We start from the raw sequence: 26,808 nt of genomic DNA, 5'->3' as shown, positions 1-26,808 counted from the left end.
AAGCAAAACGAATCTGTAGTGTTGAGTTCGCGGTTGCCTTTGGGAAAGAGGAAGGCTTTCAGAATAGTGGTTTTTTGGATCTCGGTGTCGGCTAAGCAGTTGTGTTCACTCTGGTCATTAATCACGCTGTAAATTCATCATATGCACACTTTTCTGTATATCATACTTCATATGAATATTCAGAAGTCTAAAGGCCACAAGCTTAACCGCAAACCCTACCATGCCCTAGGCCAGGTTGGACTTGCGGAGCTGTGGGGTTGTCCCGGCGACCTGCCCCAGGCGGGCCACCTAGCCCGGGATCTCACACTGTAACCCGGAGCCAAGGCCCAGGCCCAGGCCCAGGACGGGTACCTGAACTCCTGGACCCTTCACTGAACCCCACGGGTCCCCGCGCCGGCTGGTGGAGGGAGAGCAGTCACAGCTTCCCGTCCCACCTCAAGGTGCGCTAATGCATGAAAAAGTTCCCCTCGGATGTTTCCACATTCGCCTTAACTTTTAAACACCAACGTCTGGAATCATAGGTTCTCCAGACTCCAAACACACCCCAGGAAAGAACCCAGAACCAGACACAGCCCCTGCGCGCCCGGCAAGACTTCCGGCAAGAACGACCCCGAAGGCGTGGCTCTTCCATTGCTTCGGCCTGGCGGGCGAGCTGCGCGCGCACTCGGGGGCTGCGATTGGTGCTGCCTGGCGGTGGGGCGCGGGGCACGCTGGGACGTCTCGCTGGCGGGAGGCCACGGGCTTTCCACGGCGCGAGGAGACGGGAGGCAGCAGGATGGTCAAGCTGACGGCGGAGCTGATCGAGCAGGCGGCGCAGTACACCAACGCGGTGCGCGACCGGGAGCTGGACCTCCGAGGTGAGTCCGAGGGCGTGGGCGGCCAGCCCCCGGGCGGCACCGCGTCGCCTTATTATCCGCGCTCTGCCGCGTGCACCGAAGGCCGGAGCTTGGCCCGCGGGCCGGTTGTCTGGGCTCCGACCGGGCTGCGCAGGGAACGCGGGGCCTGATTCTTGCCGTTGTTGCCAAATGAGCATCCCGTTAGGCTCTTGGAGCCTTCTCTTACCGCCGTGCCTCTTGACAGGCACGAGTGACTTCATTACTTCCTGGTGCATACTCGTGGGGCTCTATTAGGCCTTGCTTGGCTGTTTCGCAGTTGGCTCTGTTTGAGGGCCCGGAAGAGCGGCTCGTTAATGGTTGTAACGCTAGTGCAGGGCGAGTGATTGGTTCTTAATACTTGCCGCCAGACGATATTTTGAGCGTAGATGGGATATGTGTTCGTTGTTCCTAATGTGAGGGAGGAAACCAAGTCCCCGAACAACAGCGATTGTTTCCCCCAGTATTTTCTACTTAGTACCTTTGTCTGGCGTTTCCCCTTTATGAAGACGTTTTAAAAATTGAACTGTGTGACCCAGGTTTGCACAGCCCTGTGCTGTGTGTAAGTTGTGGAAGCGCTCGCAATTATTCAGATTCCTGTACTATTTCAACCTTAGCAAGACTTGGTAAGATATTGGGAGGGCAGCTAGCTAGTTGGCATTTCAGGAGACGACTTTAAAAAGGATGTGAAGAGCAACTTCTCTGGGGATAAGACCATGCAGCCGTAGCCTGAGATTTGTTCCCACGGGGACCTATGGCTTTGGAGCAGCATCGCTGCGGGATCTGCTTAGATTTCTTGCTGACCTTTGGGAAATCCCGTTGTGTTGTGTTGTGTGTTGTGTTCTGCTTAGATTTCTTGCTGACCTTTGGGAAATCCCGTTGTGTTGTGTTGTGTTGTGTTGTGTTGTGTTGTGTTGTGATGGAGTCTCGCTCTTTCACCCCAGCTGGCGTGCAGTGGTGTGGTCTCGCCTCACTGCAACCTCCACCTCCCCGGTTCAAGTGATTCCTGTGCCTCAAGCCTCCCGAGTTGTTGGGATTACAGGCGTGAGCCACCACGCCTGGCTGATTTTTGTATTTTTAGTAGAGACGGGGTTTCGCCATGTTAGTCAGGCTAGTCTCGAATTCCTGACCTCAGGTGATCCGCCTCCGCCGGCCTCCCAGAGTGCTGGGATTAAGACGTGAACCACTGCGCTCGGCCCCCAGTATTTTTATTTTGTTGAAATTAAGTTTGTTAGAGAAAGGTTCAGTTCAAGAGCAACTCACCACTTTTTTTTTTTTTTTTTTTTTTTTTTGAGACGGAGTTTCGCTGTTGTTGCCCAGGCTAGAGTGCAATGGCGCGATGTCAGCTCACTGCAACCTCTGCCTCCCGGGTTCAAGCGATTCTCCTGCCTCAACCTCCCGAGTAGCTGGGATTACAGGCCTGCGCCATCACGCCCGGCTAATTTTGTATTTTTAGTAAAGACAGGGTTTCTCCATGTTGGTCAGGGTGGTCTCGAACTCCCGACCTCAGGTGATCCGTCCTCCGCGGTCTCCCAAAGTGCTGGGATTACAGGCTTGAGCCATTGCGCCCGGCCCAACTCACCACTTTTGATGATCTCTGCCATTTCTCTTTATGGAGTACGTGCAATATTGAGAATACATATTTTGATGCAATACGTGTAGTATAGCTCTGAATTGTGCCCTTTAACTTTGGGTGAATTCTTTTTTAGTAGACCTTGCTTCTTCAGAATATTTCTTTTCTTATAGTGCCTAACACAGTAATTATGCTCAAATTGGACAAATTAACATTTGAGTGTTCACAGGTTTATTACTCTATGTAAACCATTGAGTTCTTCAACTCTAAATTGTAGCTGGGGGAGGGGAGGGAGAACTGTCATATCTTGAGGCTGTTCTGATGGGTTCTAAGAATCTGGCCCGTGGAGATGCAAGAGTGGAGAACTGTTATCCACAATGTTTGAACGCTGTTTGGGCACTGAGACTAAGCAGCTCAAAGTGTAAATTCCTGTTGTGCGGATTCCGCTTAACTAGCCCAAATGACTTAGAACAGTGTGAGGCACCTTGTAAATGTTCTTATAAATGTTAGCTACCTATATCACCCATTATTATTGTTCTTGTCCTTGTTGTCATTAGATTGTAAGCTTCATGGCACTGGGTACTTGAGACTCGTTCAGCATTTTCTCTCTAGTATCTTGTACAGTGGCAAGGCATGTATGACATGGCATAGGTGCTAGGTAATGCTTCCTGAATAAATCAAAGCCTGGAATCAGATACTATGAAATACTGCTAATGTTTTAAGGGGCTGTTTAGTTATATTAATACCTCTTGTGTGTTTTTTTTTCCTCCATTTTACAGGGTATAAAATTCCCGTCATTGAAAATCTAGGTGCTACATTAGACCAGTTTGATGCTATTGATTTTTCTGACAATGAGATCAGGAAACTGGATGGTTTTCCTTTGTTGAGAAGACTGAAAACATTGTTAGTGAACAACAACAGAATATGGTAAGTGCCTATAGGGGAAAGTAATTTTTTCCCCCTAGGGTAAATGTTGCAGTGTTCCCTGAAGAAGCTGTAGCACGTACTACCGGTTAAACCTACATGGTTTTTTTAATTTAATTTTTATATTTTTAAAAAATATTTTTTCCATAATGGAAGCCACGTTCAATACATGTTTTTTCTTAAAATGAGAAATGAACTTCACTTTTCCTATAGAGATCCAGAGATTAACCTGGCTTTAGTCTAGTCTTGTGTCTGTTCAGAAATCATGTATTTTTATTTTCATGGTAAGTTTCTAATTAAGAGCATGTTGCTTTGTATACAGTTTGACTTCTAGAACAATTATCAAAGGGGTCATAGTAAAAGCATATATAAAGGTAACAATTATACTTTTGACTGAGAGTCTCTATTTTTTTTTTAACTGCAACTGATTTCTAGACTGTTACTTATTGAAATTGAGATCTTTTTTGACCCTGTCTTCATCAGCTCTGTGTAAACTTTATTGGAAAAAAAGCACTTGGTGTGTAGATAATGTCTTTAAAGGTACTGGATAGTGAGTGGGATTTCCTTCAGATAGAAATATATCTCATAGGTTAACCATTCCCCTATAGTATAGTTGTTGTGTCTTGTACCTGAGCTGTGAATGCAGAATTATTTGTATTTCTGCACTGCCTGCACAAAAAAATCATGAAGTGAGTTAAGTAGTTTGTGCCACCCAGAGGTTGCACCTTTTCTCAGGTTCCACTAGACAGTGTGACAGTAGAATTAGCCCCAGGCAGTGTCCCATAGGCAGGGGTTCTAAAATCCCACTTCTGTCGCTGATGCTGTGGCTTCAGAAAAGGGTTCTTTTTGCTTTGTTTCCTCTCTGTCAGGGTGTTGGAAGAAGGATCTGTAAGTGTCTCTCTGAGATCCTCTGAGCAAGGAGGTAATTAAAATTGTGAGCTTATTTAATTTTCACTTTTACTAAGACTCTCTTTTTATTTTAGCCGTATAGGTGAGGGACTTGATCAGGCTCTGCCCTGTCTTACCGAACTCATTCTCACCAATAATAGTCTCGTGGAACTGGTAAGTTGCACAGAAGGAAAATGTATTTGGTGGGTGGGATTAAAGGTACTATGTGCTTCCTACAGAAAATTTACAAAATCTAGAAAATCTCATAGAAAATGATCTCAGTATCCGCTTGTCTTTTTCTTAATTCAGGATCTGGGCCTTTTGGGTTCTGCAGCTGTATGTTGCAAATATTTTCCTACTCTTACTTGCACTTTGACTTAGGATGTCCTGTTAGAGAAGTTCCTAATTTAGGTGCAGTCCAATGTATCAATCTTTTTCTTTATTGTAGCCCTTTTGATGTTTAAGCTTCCCCTATTCCAGAGTTGTAAACTGCTATGTTGTTTTCTAGAATCGCAGTGTCCAATACAGTACCAGTAACTACAGGTGGCTACTTATAAATAAGATGTGGTAGAACTATAAAATACACACTGGATTTCAAAGACTTAAGTGCAAAAAAAAAAAAAGTAAACTATCTCAGTAATTTTATATCGATGTTGAAATGGTAATGTTTTGGTAATAGGTTAAATGGCATATTATTAAAATTAGTTTCACCTATTTATTTTAACATGGCTACTAGAAAATTTTAGATTACATATCTGATGTGCATTAAATCTTGTTGAACAGTTCTAGTATAAAAACCTGCCGGGCGCGGTGGCTCAAGCCTGTAATCCCAGCACTTTGGGAGGCCGAGGCGGGCGGATCACGAGGTCAGGAGATCGAGACCATCCTGGCTAACACGGTGAAACCCCGTCTCCACTAAAAAAAAAAAAAATACAAAAAACTAGCCGGGTGAGGTGGCGGGCGCCTGTAGTCCCAGCTATTCGGGAGGCTGAGGCAGGAGAATGGCGGGAACCCGGGAGGCGGAGCTTGCAGTGAGCTGAGATCCGGCCACTGCACTCCAGCCTGGGCGACAGACCAAGACTCTGTCTTTAAAAAAAAAAAAAAAAAAAAAACAAAAAACCTTGTTTTACTCTTCACATTAGAATTGTTTCTATGCTTTTTAAATTTCTGCTCTGTGTATCCAATTTTTAACATAATTGAAATACTGTATATTGTTTTGTAACCTAAATTATTCACTTAAACACTGGATGCTTAAATTTATATTGTAGGCCAGGTGCCATAGCTCATGCCTGTAATCCAAGCACTTTGGGAGGCCAAGGTGGGAGGATCATTTGAGCCCAGGAGTTCTAGACCAGCCTGGGCAACATAGTGAGACCTCGTCTCTCTCTATAAGTAATTTAAAAAAAAAAAAAAAAAAAGACCAGGCACAGTGGCTCATGCCTGTAATCCCAGCACTTTGGGAGGCCGAGGCAGGCGGATCACAAGGTGAGGAGTTCGAGACCAGCCTGGGCAATATGGTGAAACCCTGTCTCTACTAAAAATACAAAAATTAGCCGGGTGTGGTGGTGGGCACCTGTAATCCCAGCTTCTCGGGAGGCTGAGACAGGAGAACTGCTTGAACCCAGGGGGCAGAGGTTGCAGTGAGCCAAGATCATGCCACTGCACTCCAGCCTAGGCGAAGAGTGAGACTCCATTTCAAAAAAAAAAAAAAAACCCAGATGTGGTAGCGTGCATCTGTGGTCCCAAGTATTTCAGAGGCTGAAGTGGGAGGATCACTTAAGCCCTAGCAGTCAGTGGAGGCTGCAGTGAGCCATGATCATGCCTCTGCACTCCAGTCTGGGCAATAGTGCGAGACCCCATTTCAAAAAAAAAATCGCATAACTTAATTTTGTGACCTAACCTTCCTCCCATATTTTCCTGATTGTTGAGAATGAACTGTGTTCCTTTCCTTGTGGACGAGGTCCATAACATCCTTCAGATTCTCAAGGAGATGCTTGACTACAAATGTAAGAAAGCACTGGTCCATGGCCATGTCCTTTCTAAAGTGTGTGAAATATTCAACCAGAAATACGTATTTATAGGCAATGTGTCTCATGATAGGTGTTGTTAGAGAAATTATAGTTGTATTTAAAGCTCTTTGCAAAAATGAAGACCATTGGGCTTATCAGTTACTGAGAGAGGTATGTTAGAATCTCACAGCATGGTAGTGGATTTGACTATCCCTGAAGTTCTGTCAATTTTAGTTTTGTATATTTTTGAAGTTGCCTTATTTGATACATGCAAATTTTGAATTACTCATATCTTTCTGGTGAACAGAACCTTTTTATTATGTTGTGACTCTCTGTCTCTATTAATGCTGTTTACTTTTGGGTTTCTTTTACCTGATATACTAAAACAATCTTTCTTTTGGTTAGTTATATGCATGATAAATCTTTTTCCATCCAAAATTTACTTTCGACTTTTCTGTACTTCTTGTCTTTTAGATTTATCTGTTGAAAACTGTATGGTTGGATTTTTTTTTTTTTTTTTTTTTTTTTTGAGACGGAGTGGCTGGAGCGCAGTGGTGAGATCTCGGCTTACTGCAACCTCTGCCTCCCGGGTTCAAGAGATTCTCCTGCTGCCTCAGCCTCCCAAGTAGCTGGGATTACAGGTGGGCACCATCACATCTGGCTAATTTTTGTATTTTTTTTTTTTTTTTTTAGTAGAGACAGAGTTTCACCATGTTGGTCAGGCTGGTCTTGAACTCCTGACCTTGTGATCCACCCACCTCGGCCTCCCAGAGTGCTGGGATTATAGGCGTGAGCCACCGCGCCTGGCTCTGATTAGAATTTTTTACAATCCAGTCTGAAAGCTCTTTTAAGTGAATTATTTATATTTAGTCTGTTTACATTTAATGTAATTACTGATGTGTTCCAGTTTGTCTTTTCTCTGTTCTGGGGCTTTCTGTTTGTACCATCCATTTTTCAATCCTTTTTCTCTCCTTTATTGTACATGCTCTCCTTCTGTCATTCCATTTTTGCTTCTAATGGTTTAGAAATTACTTACTCTCTTTCAGTCTTGAGTTAGCATCCTAGAAATTAAAACATACATATTTATAAAAGTTTAAAATTAAATGTTAAGATCACTATACTGTGACCTTCAACATTTAATTTTAAACTTTGACACCTTTATCCTCCTAAACAATACAGTACAGTGACCTTCAACATTTCAGCACCCTTCAGCTTGTTACATATTTATTCTTGAAACCCATCACTACATCACCATTATGTTTTACACTATGTATGTAACAAATGTTACCACTTTGTTCTTTATTCCTTTTTGGATCATCTTCAGTGGGGGTAAAACAGTATCAAGCTCTAGAGCTCCCTCTGGTGGTTTTTGTGACTTATTTGAAGATGCCAGCTTGCTTTTGAGAATTTCTGGCTCTGCTCTCCCTGTTTTTATCTGTATTTTTTTCTCATTGTGACTCTTGCACACACACACCCCTCCCCCGCCATCTACCCAATTTGCGTCTGTTCCAGAAGTTTCTCTTCAGGGCAGGGCCGTGTTGGGACATGATTTCTATTAAGAGTGAGGCCCACGGCCGGGCCTGGTGGTTCACACCTGTAATCCCAGCACTTTGGGAGGCCAAGGTGGGCAGATCACCAGGTCAGGAGATCGAGACCATCCTGGCTAACATGGTGAAATCCCCTTGTCAGACCTCTGAGCCCAAGCCAAGCCATTGCATCCCCTGTGACTTGCACATAGACACCCAGATGGCCTGAAGTAACTGAAGAATCAGTGCAAAAGAAGTGCAAATGCCCTGCCCCGCCTTAACTGATGACATTCCACCACAAAAGAAGTGAAAATGGCGGGTCCTTGCCTTAAGCGATGACATTATCTTATGAAATTCCTTTTTCTGCCTCATCCTGGCTCAAAAAGCTCCCCCACTGAGCACCTTGTGACCCCTACTCCTGCCCGCCAGAAACAACCCCCCTTTGACTGTAATTTTCCTTTACCTACCCAAACCCTATAAAACGGCCCCACCCTTATCTCCCTCCGCTGACTGTCTTTTCAGACTCAGCCTGCCTGCACCCAGGTGATTAAAAAGCTTTATTGCTCACACAAAGCCTGTTTGGTGGTCTCTTCATGCATGACACCCGTCTCTACTAAAAATACAAAACAAAATTAGCTGGGCGTGGTGGCAGGCTCCTGTAGTCCCAGCTACTCAGGGGGCTGAGGCAGGAGAATGGTGTGAACCCGGGAGGCAGAGCTTGCAGTGAGCCGAGATTGTGCCACTGCACTCCAGCCTGGGCGATAGACCAAGACTCTGTCTCACAAAAAAGAAAAGAAATAAATTATTTAAACATTTGTGATGTGCTAGTATTGGGCTTGGTGCTAGAGAGTAAAAGTTAAGTAAATAAATAAAAGACAACTTGCTTCAAAAGCACTCTCCTTTTCCAAATCTCAAAATAGCATGTAATATTCGTGTTCTTACCTGTGGCCATTACTTTACAGGGTGATCTGGACCCTCTGGCATCTCTCAAATCACTGACTTACCTAAGGTATGGGAATTACATATTGTGACAAAATGAATGAAGTCCTTTAAAATAACATTACTTTTACCAGCCTTGACCTTAATGTAATCAGTTAATTAAAAGTGCCTTTTACAAAGAAATATTGAATATATTTCCTTAATGGTAAATTGTTACAATGTTGAAATGTGAAGAATTGTGAATGTTCCCTTGATTTATAGGTTCCTTAGACTATTCAAACAGACCTTTTGAGTGCTGTGCCATGAACAAGTTTGCCATTGTGTTACTTTTTTTCTTGTAGTATTCTAAGAAATCCGGTAACCAATAAGAAGCATTACAGATTGTATGTGATTTATAAAGTTCCGCAAGTCAGAGTACTGGATTTCCAGAAAGTGAAACTAAAAGTAAGTAGTAATCTGTTGCTTGTGAGTCATTATAGAGTTGTGTGTTTTTCTTTATATTTTTATTACTGATTATTAAAATTGTCTAAATAAGTAAATTTTACCATTAGTTTGTAATGAAAGTGGGGGGGAAATGTTACGTCAAATTTTTTTCTAATAGCAGAGTTTATGATAGAACTTTTAAGTTAAAGCTCTTTTATGTAATGCTGGCCATTCCAAAGTTTGCAAAATGTTGAGGCCACAGTGAACACTCTGGATTGTCTGCTTAGATACATTCCTAGTGGAGAACTTAATGTAACCCACTTTTGTGCAGCTCTGTTTGTTAGGAAGGTTTTTCCCTTTATTAGGAGTTCATTATTTTATTATTTATATAATTGCCTTCTTAGTTCCCTGGGATCCCCTCCTTGGAACTAGGAGAGTGAACTTTCTTCAGGGAGCTTTACCAAAGAAAGAAGACCACTGTGTCTTCTCTTAATTTGAAATTGGCTTTTTGGTATTTTCACCAGCCTGGAGTATTGTAGGAGAGTTCGCTTCCATGTCTTCTGAGGAATGCATCTAAATGCATGTGGTATTCCTATTTCCATTAACTCTGTGTGTGGTGTCGCTGTAGGAGCGTCAGGAAGCAGAGAAAATGTTCAAGGGCAAACGGGGTGCACAGCTTGCAAAGGATATTGCCAGGAGAAGCAAAACGTAAGACACGGATATCCAACTTAACTCTACTTCACCTTCAGAAACATGATCTGATCTGTCTGGCAGTTCGTCTCCTACAAAATTAACCAAAAACTCTGACATATTAATGTGGTATTAAATTTGAGTGCTTATAGTCCATGTACATCAATGGTCCATACATCACAAGAAATTTCTACCAGGTTAGCAGAGCAAATATTTCAGTAGTCAGTCTCAATGTGATACCATGTACATCCTATTTTCCATATAGAAAGATGAACTGGATGGTGTTTCTGAAGGAGAGAGTTCTTGTATCAGTTTGTTAACAAAGATAAGATACTACACTGGTTGAATTACTTTCAAAAGCTTTTGAAAGTAAAAGAGAAGCAACTTCTGTTGGTCTAGGTTTAACAGTTATGTTCTTCCCCCTCTTAAGTTTTAATCCAGGTGCTGGTTTGCCAACTGACAAAAAGAAAGGTGGGCCATCTCCAGGGGATGTAGAAGCAATCAAGGTAATCATGTGTTAGGCTTCTTGACTGGAACGAGCTAAGATGGGTTCAGAACACAAAGTTGGATAATAAACATGTTCTGAACATTGCAGATTTTTTTTTCCCACAGTTATTAGCATATAACAATATTTCTGTTTAAGGAAAAACTAGCATAAAGTTATTATTTGATCAGACTTAAAATTACACAAGCTGATTAATGTGGAGGCAGCTTTGTCTTTCTCATTTTCCAGGGTGCATTTATCACTTTGAACAGTTAGTTACCTTGGTATGCTGTCTCAGTGTTTGCCTTAATTTTTACTTTCAAAGATTTGCTGTCTGGCAAATCCTTTTGGCTGATCAGTAGGGACCCTAGTTTTATAATATTGTCTCCTTAAATTATTCAGTAACTTAATTCCAAATAGTTACTTCACTTAACTATGATTTTAGGACATGTGGAGTGATTATTTACTCTTATAAGAAGGCCTGCATCTCTTCACCAATTTTAGAAATTTGTGTTTTGGCTTCTAGTTTTATTTTTGTGGGCCAATAACATTCTTCCCCCAACACCGAAGTGTTTAATATTCCAAATGGAGAAGTTGCTGTGAATTTCTGTAGGTGATTGATACCTAGTTTTCTGGGTAGTTGATACTTGATTGAAGTTAATCATCCATCTCCATTGCCGTCTGTCCTCCAGAATGCTATAGCAAATGCTTCAACTCTGGCTGAAGTGGAGAGGCTGAAGGGGTTGCTGCAGTCTGGTCAGATCCCTGGCAGAGAACGCAGATCGGGTGAGCAAATGGTGTTCTTTGTATGTTCAAATTAATGTTACACTCAAAGTGTAACTCTCACAACCATTTAGATGCCATGACTCCAGAATGCTAGAATAGTGCCTCCTTACGTCAAATCTAATATATGAAATCTCTTTAAATGCTCTTTGAAGATAAAGTATTTGATGGGCTGGGCGCGGTGGCTCACCCCTGTAATCCCAACACTTTGGTAGGCTGAGGCAGGCAGATCACCTGAGGTCAGGAGTTCGAGACCAGCCTGACCAACATGGAGAAACCCCGTCTCTATTAAAAATACAAAATTAGCCGGGTGTGGTGGTGCATGCCTGTAATCCCAGCTACTCGGAAGGCTGAGGCAGGAGAATAGCTTGAACCCGGGAGTTGGAGGTTGGTGAGCCGAGATCACACCGTTGCACTCTCCAGCCTGAGCAACGAGCGAAACGCCATCCCAAAAAAAAAAAAAAAGTAATTCATAAAGAAAGTTAAGTCATAGCACTGGGGAGGGTTTTATGTTAAAGTTGAAGCTAGCATTACTTCAGCAATGGAGTGAACTGAACACTAGAGATAGCCATGTGGACTTTCACCTGTATATATTTGTGTGTGTGCATAATAGCTCAGTAGTTAGGAACACAGGCTCTAGAGCCAAGCAGTCCGAGGCCCAAATCTTAGCTTCACCAGCTCTGCCTTTGGACAGCTTTCTTCAAGTCTTTCCTCATCTTTAAATCTGAGACAATAATAGTACCAAACCTCAAAAGGTTGCCGAGAGGCTAAGAAACTGAAGTTAGCACAGGGCTCAACATTAGCGAGTTTTTGATAAGTGGTAACTGTTCTAACATTTGAATGCCTACTTTATGCCAGGCAGCATGTGGGGCACTAGGGATATAAAATAAAAAAACACTGAAATACATCTTACAAGTTTTGATATGAATGTAACTGGGGACCTCTACTTAGAGCTGTCTTGGGGAAAGTTTCCTAGGGAAATAATGTTTCAGCTGGGAGTTAAAAATGAAAAATATTTTTTTTTTCTTTTTGAGACGGAGTTTCGCTCTTTTTGCCCAGGCTGGAGTGCAATGGCGTGATCTCGGCTCACTCTAACCTCCGCCTTCCAGATTCAAGCGATTCTCCTACCTCATCCTCCCAAGTAGCTGGGATTACAGGCGCCTACTACTGTGCCCGGCTAATTTTTTTTATTTTTAGTAGAGACAGGGTTTCACCATGTTGGCCAGGATGGTCTCGATCTCTTAACCCTGTGATCCGCCCGCCTCGGCCTCCCAAAGTGCTGGGATTACAGGCGTGAGCCACCGTGCCTGGCCAAAAAGACATTTTTTAAGACCAGTAATTCTCTACTGTATGGTTTGTGGGCTTCTGGGAGTCTAAGGTGAAGACTGTTTTGTTGTTGTTGTTGTTGTTGTTTTGAGATGGAGTCTTGCTCTGTCGCCCAGGCTGTAGTGCAGTGGTGCGATCTCACCTTACTGCAGGAATGGGTTCACACAATTCTCCTGCCTCAGCCTCCCAAGTAGCTGGGACTACAGGCGCCTGCCACCACGCCCGGCTAATTTTTTGTATTCTTTTTTTTTAGTAGAGACAAGGTTTTACCATGTTAGCCAGGATGGTCTCGATCTCCTGACCTTATGATCCACCCACCTTGGCCTCACAAAGTGCTAGGATTACAGGCGTGAGCCACCATGCGTGGCCGAAGACTGTTTTTATCTAATAACACTAAGGTGTTATTTGCTTTTGTGTGAACATTTGCACTGATGGAGCAATAGTGGGTAGAACTGCTGGCACAGTAGGAGTCAAGGCAGCAGCCTAAATAATATTTGTTATATTCTTCCCTATTCTGTACTCCCAATAGAGTGCATACCAGTTTCACTTAAGAGTGTCCTGGATGCAGCAGTAAAGATCATTAAATCTCACTCCTCGAGCACACATCTCTTTGATATTCTGGGTGACAGAAAGGGGATGCACATGTCCGCATACTTGAGTTAGGTGGTTATCTCCATGCACTAGTGCAGTCGTTTCAGTTGAGAGGCAGCTACTTGTCTTCTCAAACATGATGAAGTGAGCCTGTCACTTCAAGGAAAACAATTGAAAATTCAAGATTTGAAGCAAAAATTAAAATTTAGAAAACTTGTGTCCACTGCCATAACCTTCCCAGTACCTCAAGACTTTTCTGGGGAACTCAATAGTAATGTTAATGCATGTGAATTAATGGGTGTGACATTTTTGATGTTGTGTAATTACATGGCTCAACGTTTGAAAGATCTGCAAAAGTCGGTGAACCACTGTTTTCCAAATGATACAAAATCATGTATGGGTAAAAGATTTGTTCAGAGTACAAGATAAACCAAGTAAGAGTATGAAAAGTTCATTGATAAGGTTTCAGACTTTTATACTGCCATCTAACCTTTAGGAAGCTACCATTTGTCAAGTTTTACCATGGTATCTAAAAAGAACATCCATCATTATCTGCATAGGCCATTAAAATCTTCCTCCCTTTTCTAACTATATGCCTGTGTGGCCAGATTTTCTGCATGCCCTCAATCAAAATACCATATTGCAATGGATGGAATGGTGAAACCAATACAAGAATTCAGCTGACTGATGTTAAGTGAGACATTATTGAGTAATTTTCCCAAACAATTGAAGGAGTTACAACTTTTTTTCCTCTGGAATACATTGACCAAAATATCTGCCATAAATTGTTGAACGAATGTAACATTTTTTGGTAATTGTTGCCATATTTCCATAATTTAGAGACAATAAAGTCATTGAACTGTTGCCAGTATTTGGCATGTAGTAGGTGCCCAAATGTTTTTGAGTATTTCTGGGTTTTTTTGCCTATAGTAGTGCCATGAAAAGCACATGAGTATAGACTTTACCTCCACCAAAAATGAATTATCATCAACTACAATGGGAGGCAACAATTTTGAAACCTTTGTGACTGCTTTCCTTGAAATTGACCATCCCTTCCAGTACCTGCCAAAGACAGACTAGACTGTCCCTGGACGATAAGTTCCTCAAAGGCAGGGGCTGCTTTTGATCTTTCTGTACCTACTTCAGTGCCTAACAAACAGTGGCCACAGAACGAACACTCACATGCTAAGGGAATAGAGTCTCTAAAATTGATACTACTTTACTACTTTTGCTTGTGTGGTTTTCTTTAGGGCCCACTGATGATGGTGAAGAAGAGATGGAAGAAGACACAGTCACAAACGGGTCCTGAGCAGTGACGCAGATGTATAATAATAGACCCTTTTGGAACAAGTCTCTTGCTTTTCGAACATGGTCTAATAGCCTTGTTTGTGTTAGCAAAGTGAAATCTATCAGCATTGTTGAAATGCTTAAGACTGCTGCTGATAATTTTGTAATATAAGTTTTGAAATCTAAATGTCAATTTTCTACAAATTATAAAAATAAACTCCACTCACTGTGCTGCCAAGTTGTGTGTCATCACGGTGCATTTGCAGTGAGGTCTAAGGACATGTTTAAATTGGAAACGCAGGAGGGCAGCATTTTCTCAGTAGGTTTCCTGGGCTGGATTAGAGTCTAGCTTCTGCAGTGTCATGACACATGCCAGAAAGGCCACCTTTTCTACTCCCACATAGCCCTTCTGTTAATGCAGACTTACCTCTCGCTCCGGCTTCTGATATGACAACTGAAATGATTCAATTTTTGAAATTGGTGTGTCCCACCAAGCCTGGCTACGTTTTTTGTCCCCCGCTCCCCCGGCTGGTCTCCAACTCTGGCTTCAGGTGATCCTCCCGCCTTGGCCTCCCAAAGTGCTGGGAGTACAGGCCTAAACCACCTACCCAGCCTCTAGTTTTATATATGTACATAGTTAACAACGTAAAGGTCATATGGAGAGTCTACAAGAACATTTGTTGTTGAAAGGGGCGTAAGTTACTCATATTTGAAAAACACTACTGTTTGATTGCCATCTCTCTGATCTCCCTTAGCCATGATAGTCTTAATCCCATCTTGTTGCATATACTTTTGTGAAAACCTTGGCACTTCATCAGTTAGCTATTGCTGCAATAATGCTGTATAACAATCCACCACAAAACTCGGGTTTTAATCAGCAACACTATTCTATAGTTGACTCTGCTTATCACTGTAGGTCTGGATTAACTGGGGTGGCTTGGTTTCTTTACAGGTCTCGATGAGCCAGCTCACCCGGCAAAGGCACAAGAAGTAAACACAAGGAGCTTCTTAAGGCCTATGTATACTCAAAACTGACACACTTATTTCTGCCCACTTACTATTAACCAAAGCAAGCCACCTCACCAAGTACAGAGTCAAAGGATGATGGGGAAATACACTCCTTTCACCTTGCCATAGCAAAGATATGGCTGTGAGAAGGAATGAGAAATTAGGGCCAATCATTTAGCCTACAACAGTCAGTGACAGGTGACAGTCCTGGTTACTGTCCACCTTTGTCCTCTTTCTGCAAATAATACCTGAGCAATTACATTGAGCAAAGTGTTTGTTGAAATACCTTTCCTGTTCTAGACAAGCCAAGCCAGGTAAGGTTATAACACCTGATCACCTGATTAAAGGGATAAAGGTAACAAATGCCTGGCTAGGATGAGTAACTTCTATCAATAGGACCATAAGATCAATGTGCTAGGAACTGAAACAAAAGCCCATCATCCATGCATTCAAATAATTTAATATCTATTAGATTTTAGTGGAATATATGCATTATATGTACATACATATACAACACTAGTTCACAATAGTTTACAAGAATACTTTGGTTTTCTATATGCTTAGAATGTGCATTATTTTCATGAGTTAATACTGGTTTCCGTTTTATGTTACAAAGTCCTGAGTGAAAAGGATTGTTGCCTTTTTCAAATGATAGAACCTAAAATGTTACAGTTTATTCCATCTTTGTGATTACAGACATTACAGGATAGGGTAGCTAAACAAGGCAAATAAAGCAAACATTCCCTTAATTTAACCAGATGCAACATTTTGGCACTTTTATACTGTGCGTGTTGACTTAATTCATTGACATGGATTGAAAGCCGGCAACAACAAATCTTTGCAATTTAGGATCTTCTTCCATAACTAAGTTTTGTGGGGTTGTTGTTTTTTCACCCTGGCTGGAGTGCAGTGGTGCAATCTCAGCTTACTGCAACCTCCACTTCCTAGGTTCAAGCGATTCTCCTCCCTCAGCCTCCCTAGTAGCTGGGATTACAGGCGCCCGCCACCACACCTGGCTAATTTTTATATTTTTAGTAGAGGCAGGGTTTTGCCACGTTAGCCAGACTGGTCTTGAACTCCTGACCTCAGGTGATCCACGCACCTCGGCCTCCCAAAGTACTGGGATTACAGGCATGAGCCACTGTGCCTGGCCAAATTTTTTTGTAGAGATGGGATCTTGCTGTGTTGCCCAGGCTGGTCTTGAACTCCTGGCCTCAAGGGATCCTCCTGCCTGAGCCTCCTGAAGTGCAATAGGATTATAGGCAAAAGCCACCATTCCTGGCCCACTGCAACATTCTTGAAGCTCTCAAGTCTTCATCTGACACCTTGTTAAGTGGGGAACTCTGTTAAACCATCCTGTTAAGTTACTATATAAAAATAAAACTGCTCCCAAGCATTGATTGAAACTGTTTTGCTAGAGCTTCCTGAGAGAAAAGTGAAGCCTAACCGTTTTTTTCCATGAACTATGACCCCAGTACAGTGTACCTAATGTCCTTCACAGCCTAACAAAAGAGGTCAGGCAACCCTGCTCATCCTGTCTAGTTTATCAGTATTTAGATGTAAGGTGGATTTAAAGCTAATCTGGGACCGAGAATTGCAGCTGTAATTCCAAGAAGTCATTGAATTTAGCACATAAATGTTTCCTGCAAGATGCCAGAGCAAGTGAGAAACCACTCTGTAGCAAAGCAAAGAGTGATGGTGGTTCATCATCTTTTACAACTGAAAGGCAAACATGAAGAAGGAAATTATATTCTCTCCCCTAAAATTCCTCATTAAATTGATAAGCTATCTTTACAGCCTTTATGGATGACATCCAGAGTCCTCGGTTTGTTCATTTGAGGAGTCCATTTTCAAGGTGGCCAAAAGGGGAAAAAGGGCTTTCAGGTTTCTCTTTGCTATGGCTCATGAATGCCAGGTCTCCTTTATTGCTTTCTGAACACACTGCTGGGAAACCTTGATGAGGTCAGTGCTCAAATCCCTGCAGCCGTCCCCCTGGAGGAACTTCTTGGCAAACCTGCGTTGAAGAAACACTGATTGCATTCACGCTTCATGTCGGGGTTTGCCTTCCCCACACTGCTCCTGGCGACGGTGGTGAGGCAGCACTCGGATGTTGTCACCTGTTCATTATTTTTTCAGTTCTATTCCCAATTCCTAACCCTTCTTTTGAGACACAACTAGGTATGTGCACTTCAAATGCTCCAGAAAAACCCAAGGTCAAATTTCAAATAGGATGGTTATGGTCACCATAAAGGTGGTGACATTTGAGTGGTGGAAGAGGGTGCAGGACGACATTGCAGGCAGAGGAACACAGCCAGGACACTATTAGGAGTAACTCTGATCGTGGCTTGTGATGATACAGTATAATTCAACGCAGGTTAGAGCCGTTACTATGATCGTTCTTTCCTAAGAAGTTTTGATTTTGGAGAAAAGAACCTTGAGGATCGGTGGGGGCTTTCTTGGCCTGAAAGGTATCACTGGCAGCAGAAGCAGGAGGCTGCCCGTTTCGTGTTTTCACTTGGGGTGGACGTTGGCTGCAACCCTCAAACGCTGGGAGTCGTCAAACTACTGAGCCCTGTTGTCCAATGTGCCCTGGGCAAGGATGTGGGTGCAAATCCTGCCTCCGGGCGACCACCGGCCTCCTTGGCTTCAGTGTCCAATTAGAAAAAAAAAAGAAAGTAGAAAGTCGGTAAGAAATCCGTGAAAGAGGTCTGTCCTCCACCCCGACTCAAGCCAGGAGACATCACAGAACGTACCAGCACGCGACGTCCGGGCCCCAGCAAATGTAGCCGGGATTTTTCCCCCGCCACGCCCCTCGGCCACGCCCCCTGCGTTTGGCCCAGCGTCGGGGCGGGGCCGGCCTGCAATTGGCCGGGACCACGACCGCGTCCGGGCGCGCCACGTGTGCGTGGGAGCGCACCGGAAGCGTCCGGCTGGAGGCGCGGCGGCCGGCCTGGGCGGCGGTGGTCGTCATGGAGCGGGAAGAGGATTCCTTGTCCGCGCGGCCGGCCCTGGAGACCGAGGGACTGCGCTTCCTGCACGTCACGGGTGAGTCGTTGCGGGGCAGCAGGGGCACGCCGCCACCATGATCGGTGGGTCGTCCTTCGCTGCTCGGGGCGCCGGAGCCTGGGAGGCCTGGGAACGGACGGGCGTTGGCGCTTACGCGGACTCTGGGCAGCAGGCCCGGACCTTGCGCGGAGTCTTCTCGGGAGCCGCACTTCCTTAGGCGGCTCGGCTGGCCATTGTTTGCGCAAGTCTTTTTTTGCGAACCAAGCCCTTATTGTTGTAGTTACTGGGGTCACTCGGCCCTTGGCGTTTGCCTCTGGGACCTGCCCCACACAGCCCCCTACACACTGCTAACCCCGCGCTGTCACCCCTTTATATGTGGTTCCCTAGGTCTGAAAGGCCTTTGCCTTCCTGATTCAGATTAGTTGCTCTTCATTCTTCAAAACCCAGTTGCTGTGCCCTGCACACTCTAACTGCCCCCTATTCCCCAGATGGTTGAGAAGTCTCACTTCTCAGTGATCCCTGAAGTGTCGCACTTCTTGTTCATATTTTAACGATCTACTTAGGAGGCTTTGTCCTCAGCCTAGACCATGAAGGCTTTGAGGTCAGGAGTTAGACTGACTTTGCGTTCGTTGAGTCTTATGGAAAGGTCAGCTAGTAGTGTCATTTTTAGTTTTTTTGAAAACTTTTTTTTTGCTTTTCAGTGGGCTCTTTGCTGGCCAGCTATGGCTGGTACATCGTCTTCAGCTGCATCCTTCTCTACGTGGTCTTTCAGAAGCTTTCCGCCCGGCTGAGAGCCTTGAGGCAGAGGCAGCTGGAGCGAGCTGCGGCTTCTGTGGGTTAGTGCCTGATAACCGAAATGAAAGCGGTGGTTTTACACCTACTTCTTTATATTAAGATTTAGTCTCTTGTTAAAAGTAAGACGGACCACATAGCAAGACCCTGTCTCTATTTAAAAAAAAAAAAAATAGCCAAGAGTGGCAGCACACACCTGTAGTCCCAGTGCTTAGGAGGCTGAGGCGGGAGAATAACTTGAGTCTAGGAAGTCAAAGCTGCAGTGGGCTATGATCGGGCCACACAACACTCCAGCCTGGGCAATTGACTGAGACCTTGTTTTGTTTTGTTTTTTTTTCTTTAAAAAAAAGGAAGTATATGGTTCTTGGTTGGGCGCGGTGGCTCACGCCTGTAATCCCAGCACTTTGGGAGGCCAAGGCAGGCAGATGACTTGAGGTCAGGGTTCAAGACCAGCCTGGCCAACATGGTGAAACCCCGTCTCTACTAAAAATACAAATATTAGTGGGGCATGGTGGCAGGCGCCTGTAATCCCAGCTATAAGGGAGGCTGAGGCAGGAGAAATCGCTGGAACCCGGGAGGTGGAGGTTGCAGTGAGCTGAGATTGTGCCACTGCACTCCAGCCTGGGCTACAGAGTGAGACTTTGTCTTTTCTTTCTTTTTTTTTTTTTTTTTTCTGTGAGATGGAGTCTAGCTCTGTCGCAAAGAGCGAGACTATGAGTAGACATTATGAGTAGAAATTAGTTCATTTCTACTCATAATGCTATTTGGAAGGATTTTTCTTTTCTGTAGAAACAAATACTTAAGAATCTTACTTCTGGGCTAATTAAGGGATGGATAATGATTTAGAAAACTTTGTATTTCCTTGGTAGTCTTCCAGGATTCCAGTCAACCTAGAGACTGTGGGTGTCACTGAGGTATCCAAGATGTGCTCTGGCTACCATCCCATGCTTTATGAATCGGAATTGCTCAGGAGAACTCAGAAATTGGCATTTCTAACAGGTTGCTGGTGATGTAGATATTTGAGGCTAAAATCCATGGCTCGGCAACAGGACCCCTGCCCCCTGAAGCAGTAAAATATATGCAGAGGGGTTAGGAGTACTCATGTAAAAACGTGTTTCATTGTCTGATGTCCATACCTCTTTATACTTTTAATAATATGGACACTCAAAAGTTTCTATTTTATATTGTACAGAGTGCTTTGTCTCCATTTTTTTCTGACATTTTAGAACCTGATGTTGTTGTTAAACGACAAGAAGCTTTAGCAGCTGCTCGATTGAAAATGCAAGAAGAACTAAATGCGCAAGTTGAAAAGCATAAGGAAAAACTGAAACAGGTATGAACTGGCTTCAGTTTGAATGTGTACATAGAAGTTGTCTGAGGCTTAGTGGATAATGATGCCTGTGTGTGTGTTGTCTATAAGCTTCCAGGACCAGGTCCTATCCCATTAGATTCAGTAAGCATTTTAGTTCCTGTGATGTAAGTGTTGGTGATATCAAGAAGTATACACTATTGTTAGGGAACACTAGATGTGTGAATATATTACAATGAAAGGTCCAGAGCACAAAAGGAGGGACAGACTGGAGCAGGATGCATGTGAGTGTGTGCGTGCATGTGCCTGTGTCTCCCACATTACCAAAAATGTACTGATAGGAATGAGTTTCAGAAGAATGGAGTCAGTAATTTTTTTCGTGAAACATTTTGCTTTCTTTAATAGTGTACAAAAACCAAAGCTTCTCTATGTGAGTTAAACTCATACCACCAGATCACAACAGTTTTATTAACTAAAGAAAACGAGGGTGAAGTTTGTTCTGAAAAACGTTTAAATTAAGAATTATCAGAGTTAGTGTTGTCTTTGACAGAGATGGCAGCTTCTGAACTCTTTCTGTACAATGTGATTGTTTCTCAGCTTGAAGAAGAAAAAAGGAGACAGAAGATTGAAATGTGGGACAGCATGCAAGAAGGAAAAAGTTACAAAGGAAATGCAAAGAAGCCTCAGGTGACTGGAGACCTCGGCCAGCTGGCATGCAGTAGATAAAGATTGCCAAGTAGAATGTTTTAATTGCTTCTTACATCTGTGTGTGTTCAAACAGGAGGAAGACAGTCCTGGGCCTTCCACTTCATCTGTCGTCGTGAAACGGAAATCGGACAGAAAGCCATTGCGGGGAGGTGGTAAGCACCACTGATGTCAAATGTTAACAAATTTCCAGCACTTACAGGATATAGTTAACCTTGTAGAAACAAGATTATTTGCTTCTTTGTCCGTAAGTTAAGACTAATTCCTTAGGATTGTGAAGATTCAATAAAGGAAACAGATGCAAACCACCTCCTAGGTCCTCACTAAATACTTGGAAGGATTGTGCTTACAGTATTCTCACTTGATCCTTCTGCAGCCCCGTAGTGGGAGAGCTAAGTAGGGTGAGGAATTGTCTGCCAATCTTCAGATGAGTGTCAAGGAGCTGGAACACAGTGGTTTTGGTCTTTCTAGACGGGACCACCTTGTTTCTTGCAAATAACAAGGAGTAGCAGATGCTCATCCAAAGCTTTTTCCTGTGTGCAACACTGCCTTGGGGACTCTGTCTTCATCCCATCCCTGAGAATTTCAAATTTGGGAATTTGGGACTCCCAAATGAAAATAAGCAATCCTTTGTGATTCTGGCTAAGAGTTGCAAGTTACTGCTGTGTAAGGAGAGAACAAAGACACTAGAACACTGTAGGAACCAAGGCGGAAGACTTTGTATCCTCCATAGGAGGAAAGGGGCACAGCAGAGGCCTGGAGGCCTGATGGCGTCTTTGAGGACTGAGGAAAGACTGGGACATGGGCTCCAAGGCAGCAGGGCTACAAAATTGGCTGACCTTAAACGCTGAGCTGTAATCCCCTTTGTGTCAGAAGACTAAACCTGGCTTGCTGTAGAGAAGGTGATGCATCTGGAAAGAAAATGCTATTTTTAAATGGTCCTGCTGGAAACTTATTTTTAGACACAGAGAGGTGATATTTAGGAGAGGAATGGAAATTATAGAAGATGGAATGCGTGGCCTGCTTGCATGCATGGCCTCTTTCAGCGTCCCCAGCATTTCTGAGCTGTGGCTTTGACTAGCTTGGCTTTACAAATAAGGAAACTGAGGCACCGGATTTAATTGCCCAAATATTCCACTGCAAGTAAGGAGTAACGCCAACATTTTAAGTTCTGGCTGGCCCTAGAACCTGAACACTCAACCAGGTTACCAGTTGTCCATTGACTTTGGGAAACTCGCAAGGGAGGGGGGTGGTGGGGGTTAGGGAAGGATACAGATGACCCTGTTCTGACTGGTAGAAGTGATAAGTTTGATTCTGTTTTGATTTTTTTTAATCCGTTTTCTGTAGCTTGAGCGGCCCTTATTTGAATGTGTGAGTTTCAATAAGCACTGTTATAGGAGGATTCACATACTTAAATCAGGCCATCTTGAGAGAGTTTTTGGTGACTCTTTTGCATGTGTTTTGGAGTTGAGACAAAGCAGCTGAATGACTTTTCCCCACCAGAAAATCAATTCAAATGGCAATCACAATATAAAGGTTTGTTTTTTTTTCATATAGCAGCTAAAAGGTTTTTTTAAATGTCCCTTAGAATCCATATCTTTGCAATGCTTTGCATGTCACTCTCATAATTTTATTTTGGATATAGAATGTCCCCAGATTTTCAGATTTTATCAATACTGTTGTGCTTCTTTTCTGTCATCCTAGGTTATAACCCTTTGTCTGGTGAAGGAGGTGGAAGCTGCTCCTGGAGACCTGGACGCAGAGGCCCATCATCTGGCGGATGAAGCTAAAAATCTTGTTAGTGTCGCTTTTGACATTAGCAAGATGAATCCTTAACCCTCGATTCAATTGCCTTACGCACGCTTTTCACAGTGACTAGCCAAGGGGAGGTGGGGTTGATTTCTGTTCCTAACTACACCTGCATATGTCAGGGCTCCAGTCAGCAAAAGGTATAGATGTTGCCCCTAGGCATTAGGTCATTAGTCACATTCCACTTGGAGACTGATTGCATTCATTGATTTCATGGTTAATTGCTAGTTGGTAGGTAAAGGCCTCTAGATGATGAGCAGTCTTGATAAAAGAGGCCTAGAAATGTTCTTTTGAAATTAGAAATCCTTGCTGCTAGGACAGTCTCTGTGACAGGTTGCGTTGAATGATGTCTTCCTTATCAATGGTGAGCCCACCAGTGAGGATTACTGATGTGGACAGTTGATGGGGTTTGTTTCTGTATATTTATTTTTATGTACAGAACTTTGTAAAAACAAAACTATTTAAAAAACGAGAATAACATTTTTAGCATCTTTATTCAAGGAGATTTATGGACTTGAATTTGTCTATCAAACATTAAATAGCTTTTTATTACTCACAACCTCCAACTATTACTTATTTCTCTATTTATTATTGCTTACCCAAAATAAGTCTGGCAAGTGGCAGACAGCTGCGGTGATTTTGAAAGTTGACAGACTCCTTGGGGTTCATCCACAAAATCGGGTGCTTGGAGTCTAGTTGCTGAATTACTGGGATAAAGAAACATCATGCCTCGAGGTTCCTCATAGGCTGACCGCGTTTCTACACGTGCCCTCGGTTCTTCCCTTATGCCATGACTCATCTTTTATGCTCTTGTCCAGAGGCACTATCAGCAGTTTTGGATAAACAGCCAAATAGTAAATATTTCAGACTTTACGGGCGACATACTATCTCTGTCACGTAGTCTTAGGTTTTTATATTTTTAAAGGATTGTTTTTTAAAAAGATTCTCTGTTCCTGGGCTGGATTTGGGCTGCATGCTGTAGTGTGTGGACCCCATCTAGATCATCAGAAGGAAAAACATTCACCTTCAGAATAGGAGTAATTCGCTACAAAAGCACTCTAGAATGGTCTCATACATAAATTAGTCAACATTTGTTATCTCCTGCAGGTAGAATATTCCGTGGTTGCTTCTTGACAGAGGGAAACACAGTCTGGCCGTGCGAGACTTAAAATCTCTTGAGGAGCGCTCTGGAGAATGGCTGAAGGAGAGAAAACAGGAGCCTTGAGCAGTGTAATTACAAACAAATAGGTTGGCATAGTCAAGACTAAGTCTGTGAGTCTAGAGAGACTTGAGTTTTATTTTGCCTGTGGAGGAAATTGGGGGTTTCAGGTCACAGAGAGGGTCAGTGGAAACAAGGGTGGACCTTGTGAGAGGTGTGGGGAAGTCCTGGGACCCTCACTCCCCTTCCAGTGTGTAACTGGATTGGCTCCCACCAGCACAGAAGATTTATGATGTGGGAAATGGTATACCTGGATTAAAATATTTCATCCAGATTTGTTTACATCTAGAGAGAACCCCTTGTAGGATATAAGGGAACTTTTTAACATTCTTCCTTGAGCATACTTTCTGTAACTGAAAATGTATGTGAAGTGGCTGTCAACTACACATTTCATAAGTAGAGGGGCTCTGGGTCAGGGTTTCCTATGCAGCAGAGCAGCCCCCTTGCTGCCGTCCATCAAGAGCCCTCAACACAAGAGTTATAAATAGAAATAAACTATGAAAATTAGGGGAAAAAAAAAGTAGAAGGGTATGTTTTAGTATACTATTAGATGTGACTGACTACCTTGAAACCTGATTTTTTTTCATGGGAAGAAACAGTGCTTGAATTCTGCATGCCCCCCCTGCATCTAGCACCTTTTGGTGGGAGTGGAGGGAGGGTGTCATGGAGAATGATTAGGAGATAATGGAGGCGAGAGGGAAACTTGCATTGTGTAATAGCATTTGAAGAGCACTTACCACTTGGCAGGAGTGTCGATTTCTATTTGATACCCCTAGAATCCTATGAAATGGGTATGTTACTAACCTTGGTTTTCAGAAACTGAAGCTTAGATGGGTTTAGTCACTGGTCCACAACCCTACTCACTGTAGTCTACTTCATCCTTGTGTTCATATTAGCCAAAGGCCTTAGGGCATCAAGGTGCGGGGAGCTTCTTGTAGCTAATGAAACAGTTATGTGGCCGCGCATGGTGGCTCACGCCTGTAATCCCACCAACCGAGATGGGTGGATCACCTGAGATTAGGAGTTCGAGACCAGCCTAACCAATGTGGTGAAACCCTGTCTCTACTAAAAATATAAAAAATTAGCTGGGCGTGGTGGCATATGCCTGTAATCCCAGCTCCGTGGGAGGCTGAGGCAAGAGAATTGCTTGAATGTGGGAGGTGGAGGTTGTAGTGAGCCAAGATCATACCATTGCACTCCAGCCTGGGCAACAAGAGCAAAACTACATCTCAAAAAAAAGTTATGTGGAGTAATAATAAGTGAAAATCACGTTACAGATCTAGGGCATTAAGCATTTCAGAAAGGTGGACTGAGCTTGCTGGGGAAAGCAGGTCTTGGCCCTTTCTGAAAAAATGAGAAATTGGGGGCAGAGGTGCAAATGCCAAAAGCTGAGGCCGCTGGAGAAGAAGGGACTGGGCCAGAGCCATAAAAACCATGCTTCAAACCTAGGCCATACGCTCACCTTGTCCACCAGCAGAGGCTGCTGTGGAGCTCGCGGTGTGTCCTGGCAGTTTGCAGGAGTTTGGGATGGACACTGGGAGCTGTCAAGTGTTAGATAATGTGTGAAGCACCCCATCTTAATCATGGAGCAACATGAGTAAATCCTGGGGCAGAACACACACGAGTCTTCAATTGGAATGCTTAGGAGATGGAGTTGTGCCTTGGCGAAATGTTTGAGGAGAAAAGACTTGAACGGCCACATTTGGATCCCATCCCCGCCTGGATCCCATCCTTCTCAGGAACTCCACTCTGCGCCCCCTTCCTCTCCTCTTCTTCATGCCATCTCCACTGGCTGCTCCTCATCAGATAGGTAACATGCCAAGTCTCTCTTCTTGGAAAGAGCACTTAAAAGGTGGTTTATAAACAACAGGCATTTGTTTTTGGAGGCTGGAAGTCCAGGATCAGGGTGCAGGCATGGCCGGGTTCTGGTGTGACCTTCTTCCAGGCTGCAGAGGGCCAACTTTTCGTCGTGTCTGTCAAATGCGCAGCCCTGGGTGCCTCTGAGTAGGCGTTCCTCACCCTGCCCCTTAGGGATGTAGAAGGTACTCCTACTGGGTTCATCCCATTACAAACGCCAGTGGAATTTTGGTCTCACTATATTTGACTTGACATGACAACACTTTTCCTACATGCCCCTCTGCAGCCCTCCCTTCTTCCTTCTAGAACACTCTACACACTGGGTTTTAGCCCCCATGACAGCTTGCACCTCTCTCCTTTGCCAATTGTGCCATGGTCTCTGGTCTTGAAAAAGTGTTCTGTGTTCCCTAATTTCTCCTCCTGCGTTTGCCGTTAAATGCATTCTGCTGAAGCTGCTCTTCAGGTCACCTGTGGCAGGGAGTGACGGGTTGCCTTGGTCCTCACCTGAAGTTAGCATCCTTTGTGGTCCTGAGCACTCCTCAAGAAACACTTCCCTCGGCTTCCAAAACGCCGAGTTGGCCTGGTTTTCTCCTGTTTCTGGCCACTCCTCGTTCTCTTTTGCTGCTTTTTCTCACCTTCCTGAAACCCCTGGGGTGCCCAGAGCTGTCTTTAGACCTGTTCTCTTGGCCACATTTGTCCTCAGTCTCATACAGTGGCTGAGGGGATCTCCTTCCCTCCCCCTTTCTCCCCTGACTCTAAGGGGAAGAAGTCAGTTTGGGGTGACTGCT

General features: G+C 43.7%; 2 protein-coding genes across 3 annotated transcripts; both read left to right on the top strand.

Moving 5' to 3' along the window:
• The first annotated feature begins 710 nt into the window (after positions 1 to 710).
• Positions 711 to 14,551, top strand: SNRPA1 (small nuclear ribonucleoprotein polypeptide A'). The gene is made up of 9 exons (NM_001260907.2): positions 711 to 857; positions 3,225 to 3,372; positions 4,353 to 4,431; positions 8,755 to 8,801; positions 9,073 to 9,175; positions 9,783 to 9,862; positions 10,275 to 10,350; positions 11,021 to 11,114; positions 14,279 to 14,551. The coding sequence occupies exons 1-9, from the start codon at positions 776 to 778 to the stop codon at positions 14,335 to 14,337; spliced, it is 768 nt and encodes a 255-aa protein (NP_001247836.1). The 5' UTR covers positions 711 to 775; the 3' UTR covers positions 14,338 to 14,551.
• Positions 14,552 to 18,220: 3,669 nt separating this feature from the next.
• Positions 18,221 to 24,806, top strand: SELENOS (selenoprotein S). 2 transcript variants are annotated; one of them, NM_001348210.2, is given in 7 exon segments: positions 18,221 to 18,368; positions 19,031 to 19,165; positions 20,348 to 20,454; positions 21,028 to 21,117; positions 21,212 to 21,290; positions 22,840 to 22,932; positions 24,052 to 24,806. In NM_001348210.2, coding segments are annotated over 6 exon segments (567 nt in total). In that variant the 5' UTR covers positions 18,221 to 18,292; the 3' UTR covers positions 22,920 to 22,932; positions 24,052 to 24,806.
• The last annotated feature ends 2,002 nt before the right edge of the window (positions 24,807 to 26,808 follow it).

This window comes from Macaca mulatta, chromosome 7 (assembly GCF_049350105.2).
Source record: "Macaca mulatta isolate MMU2019108-1 chromosome 7, T2T-MMU8v2.0, whole genome shotgun sequence".
NCBI classification, from domain to species: domain Eukaryota; kingdom Metazoa; phylum Chordata; class Mammalia; order Primates; family Cercopithecidae; genus Macaca; species Macaca mulatta.
This window is presented reverse-complemented; position numbering and strand designations above follow the sequence as displayed.

Bases quoted from the DNA above. Each gene is read 5' to 3' on its own strand.
- SNRPA1 (NM_001260907.2), top strand. From the start codon at position 776: ATGGTCAAGCTGACGGCGGAGCTGATCGAGCAGGCGGCGCAGTACACC. The intron at 858-3,224 runs GTGAGTCCGAGG...TCCATTTTACAG, and splicing joins CCGGGAGCTGGACCTCCGAG to GGTATAAAATTCCCGTCATT. The intron at 9,176-9,782 runs GTAAGTAGTAAT...GTGTCGCTGTAG, and splicing joins TCCAGAAAGTGAAACTAAAA to GAGCGTCAGGAAGCAGAGAA.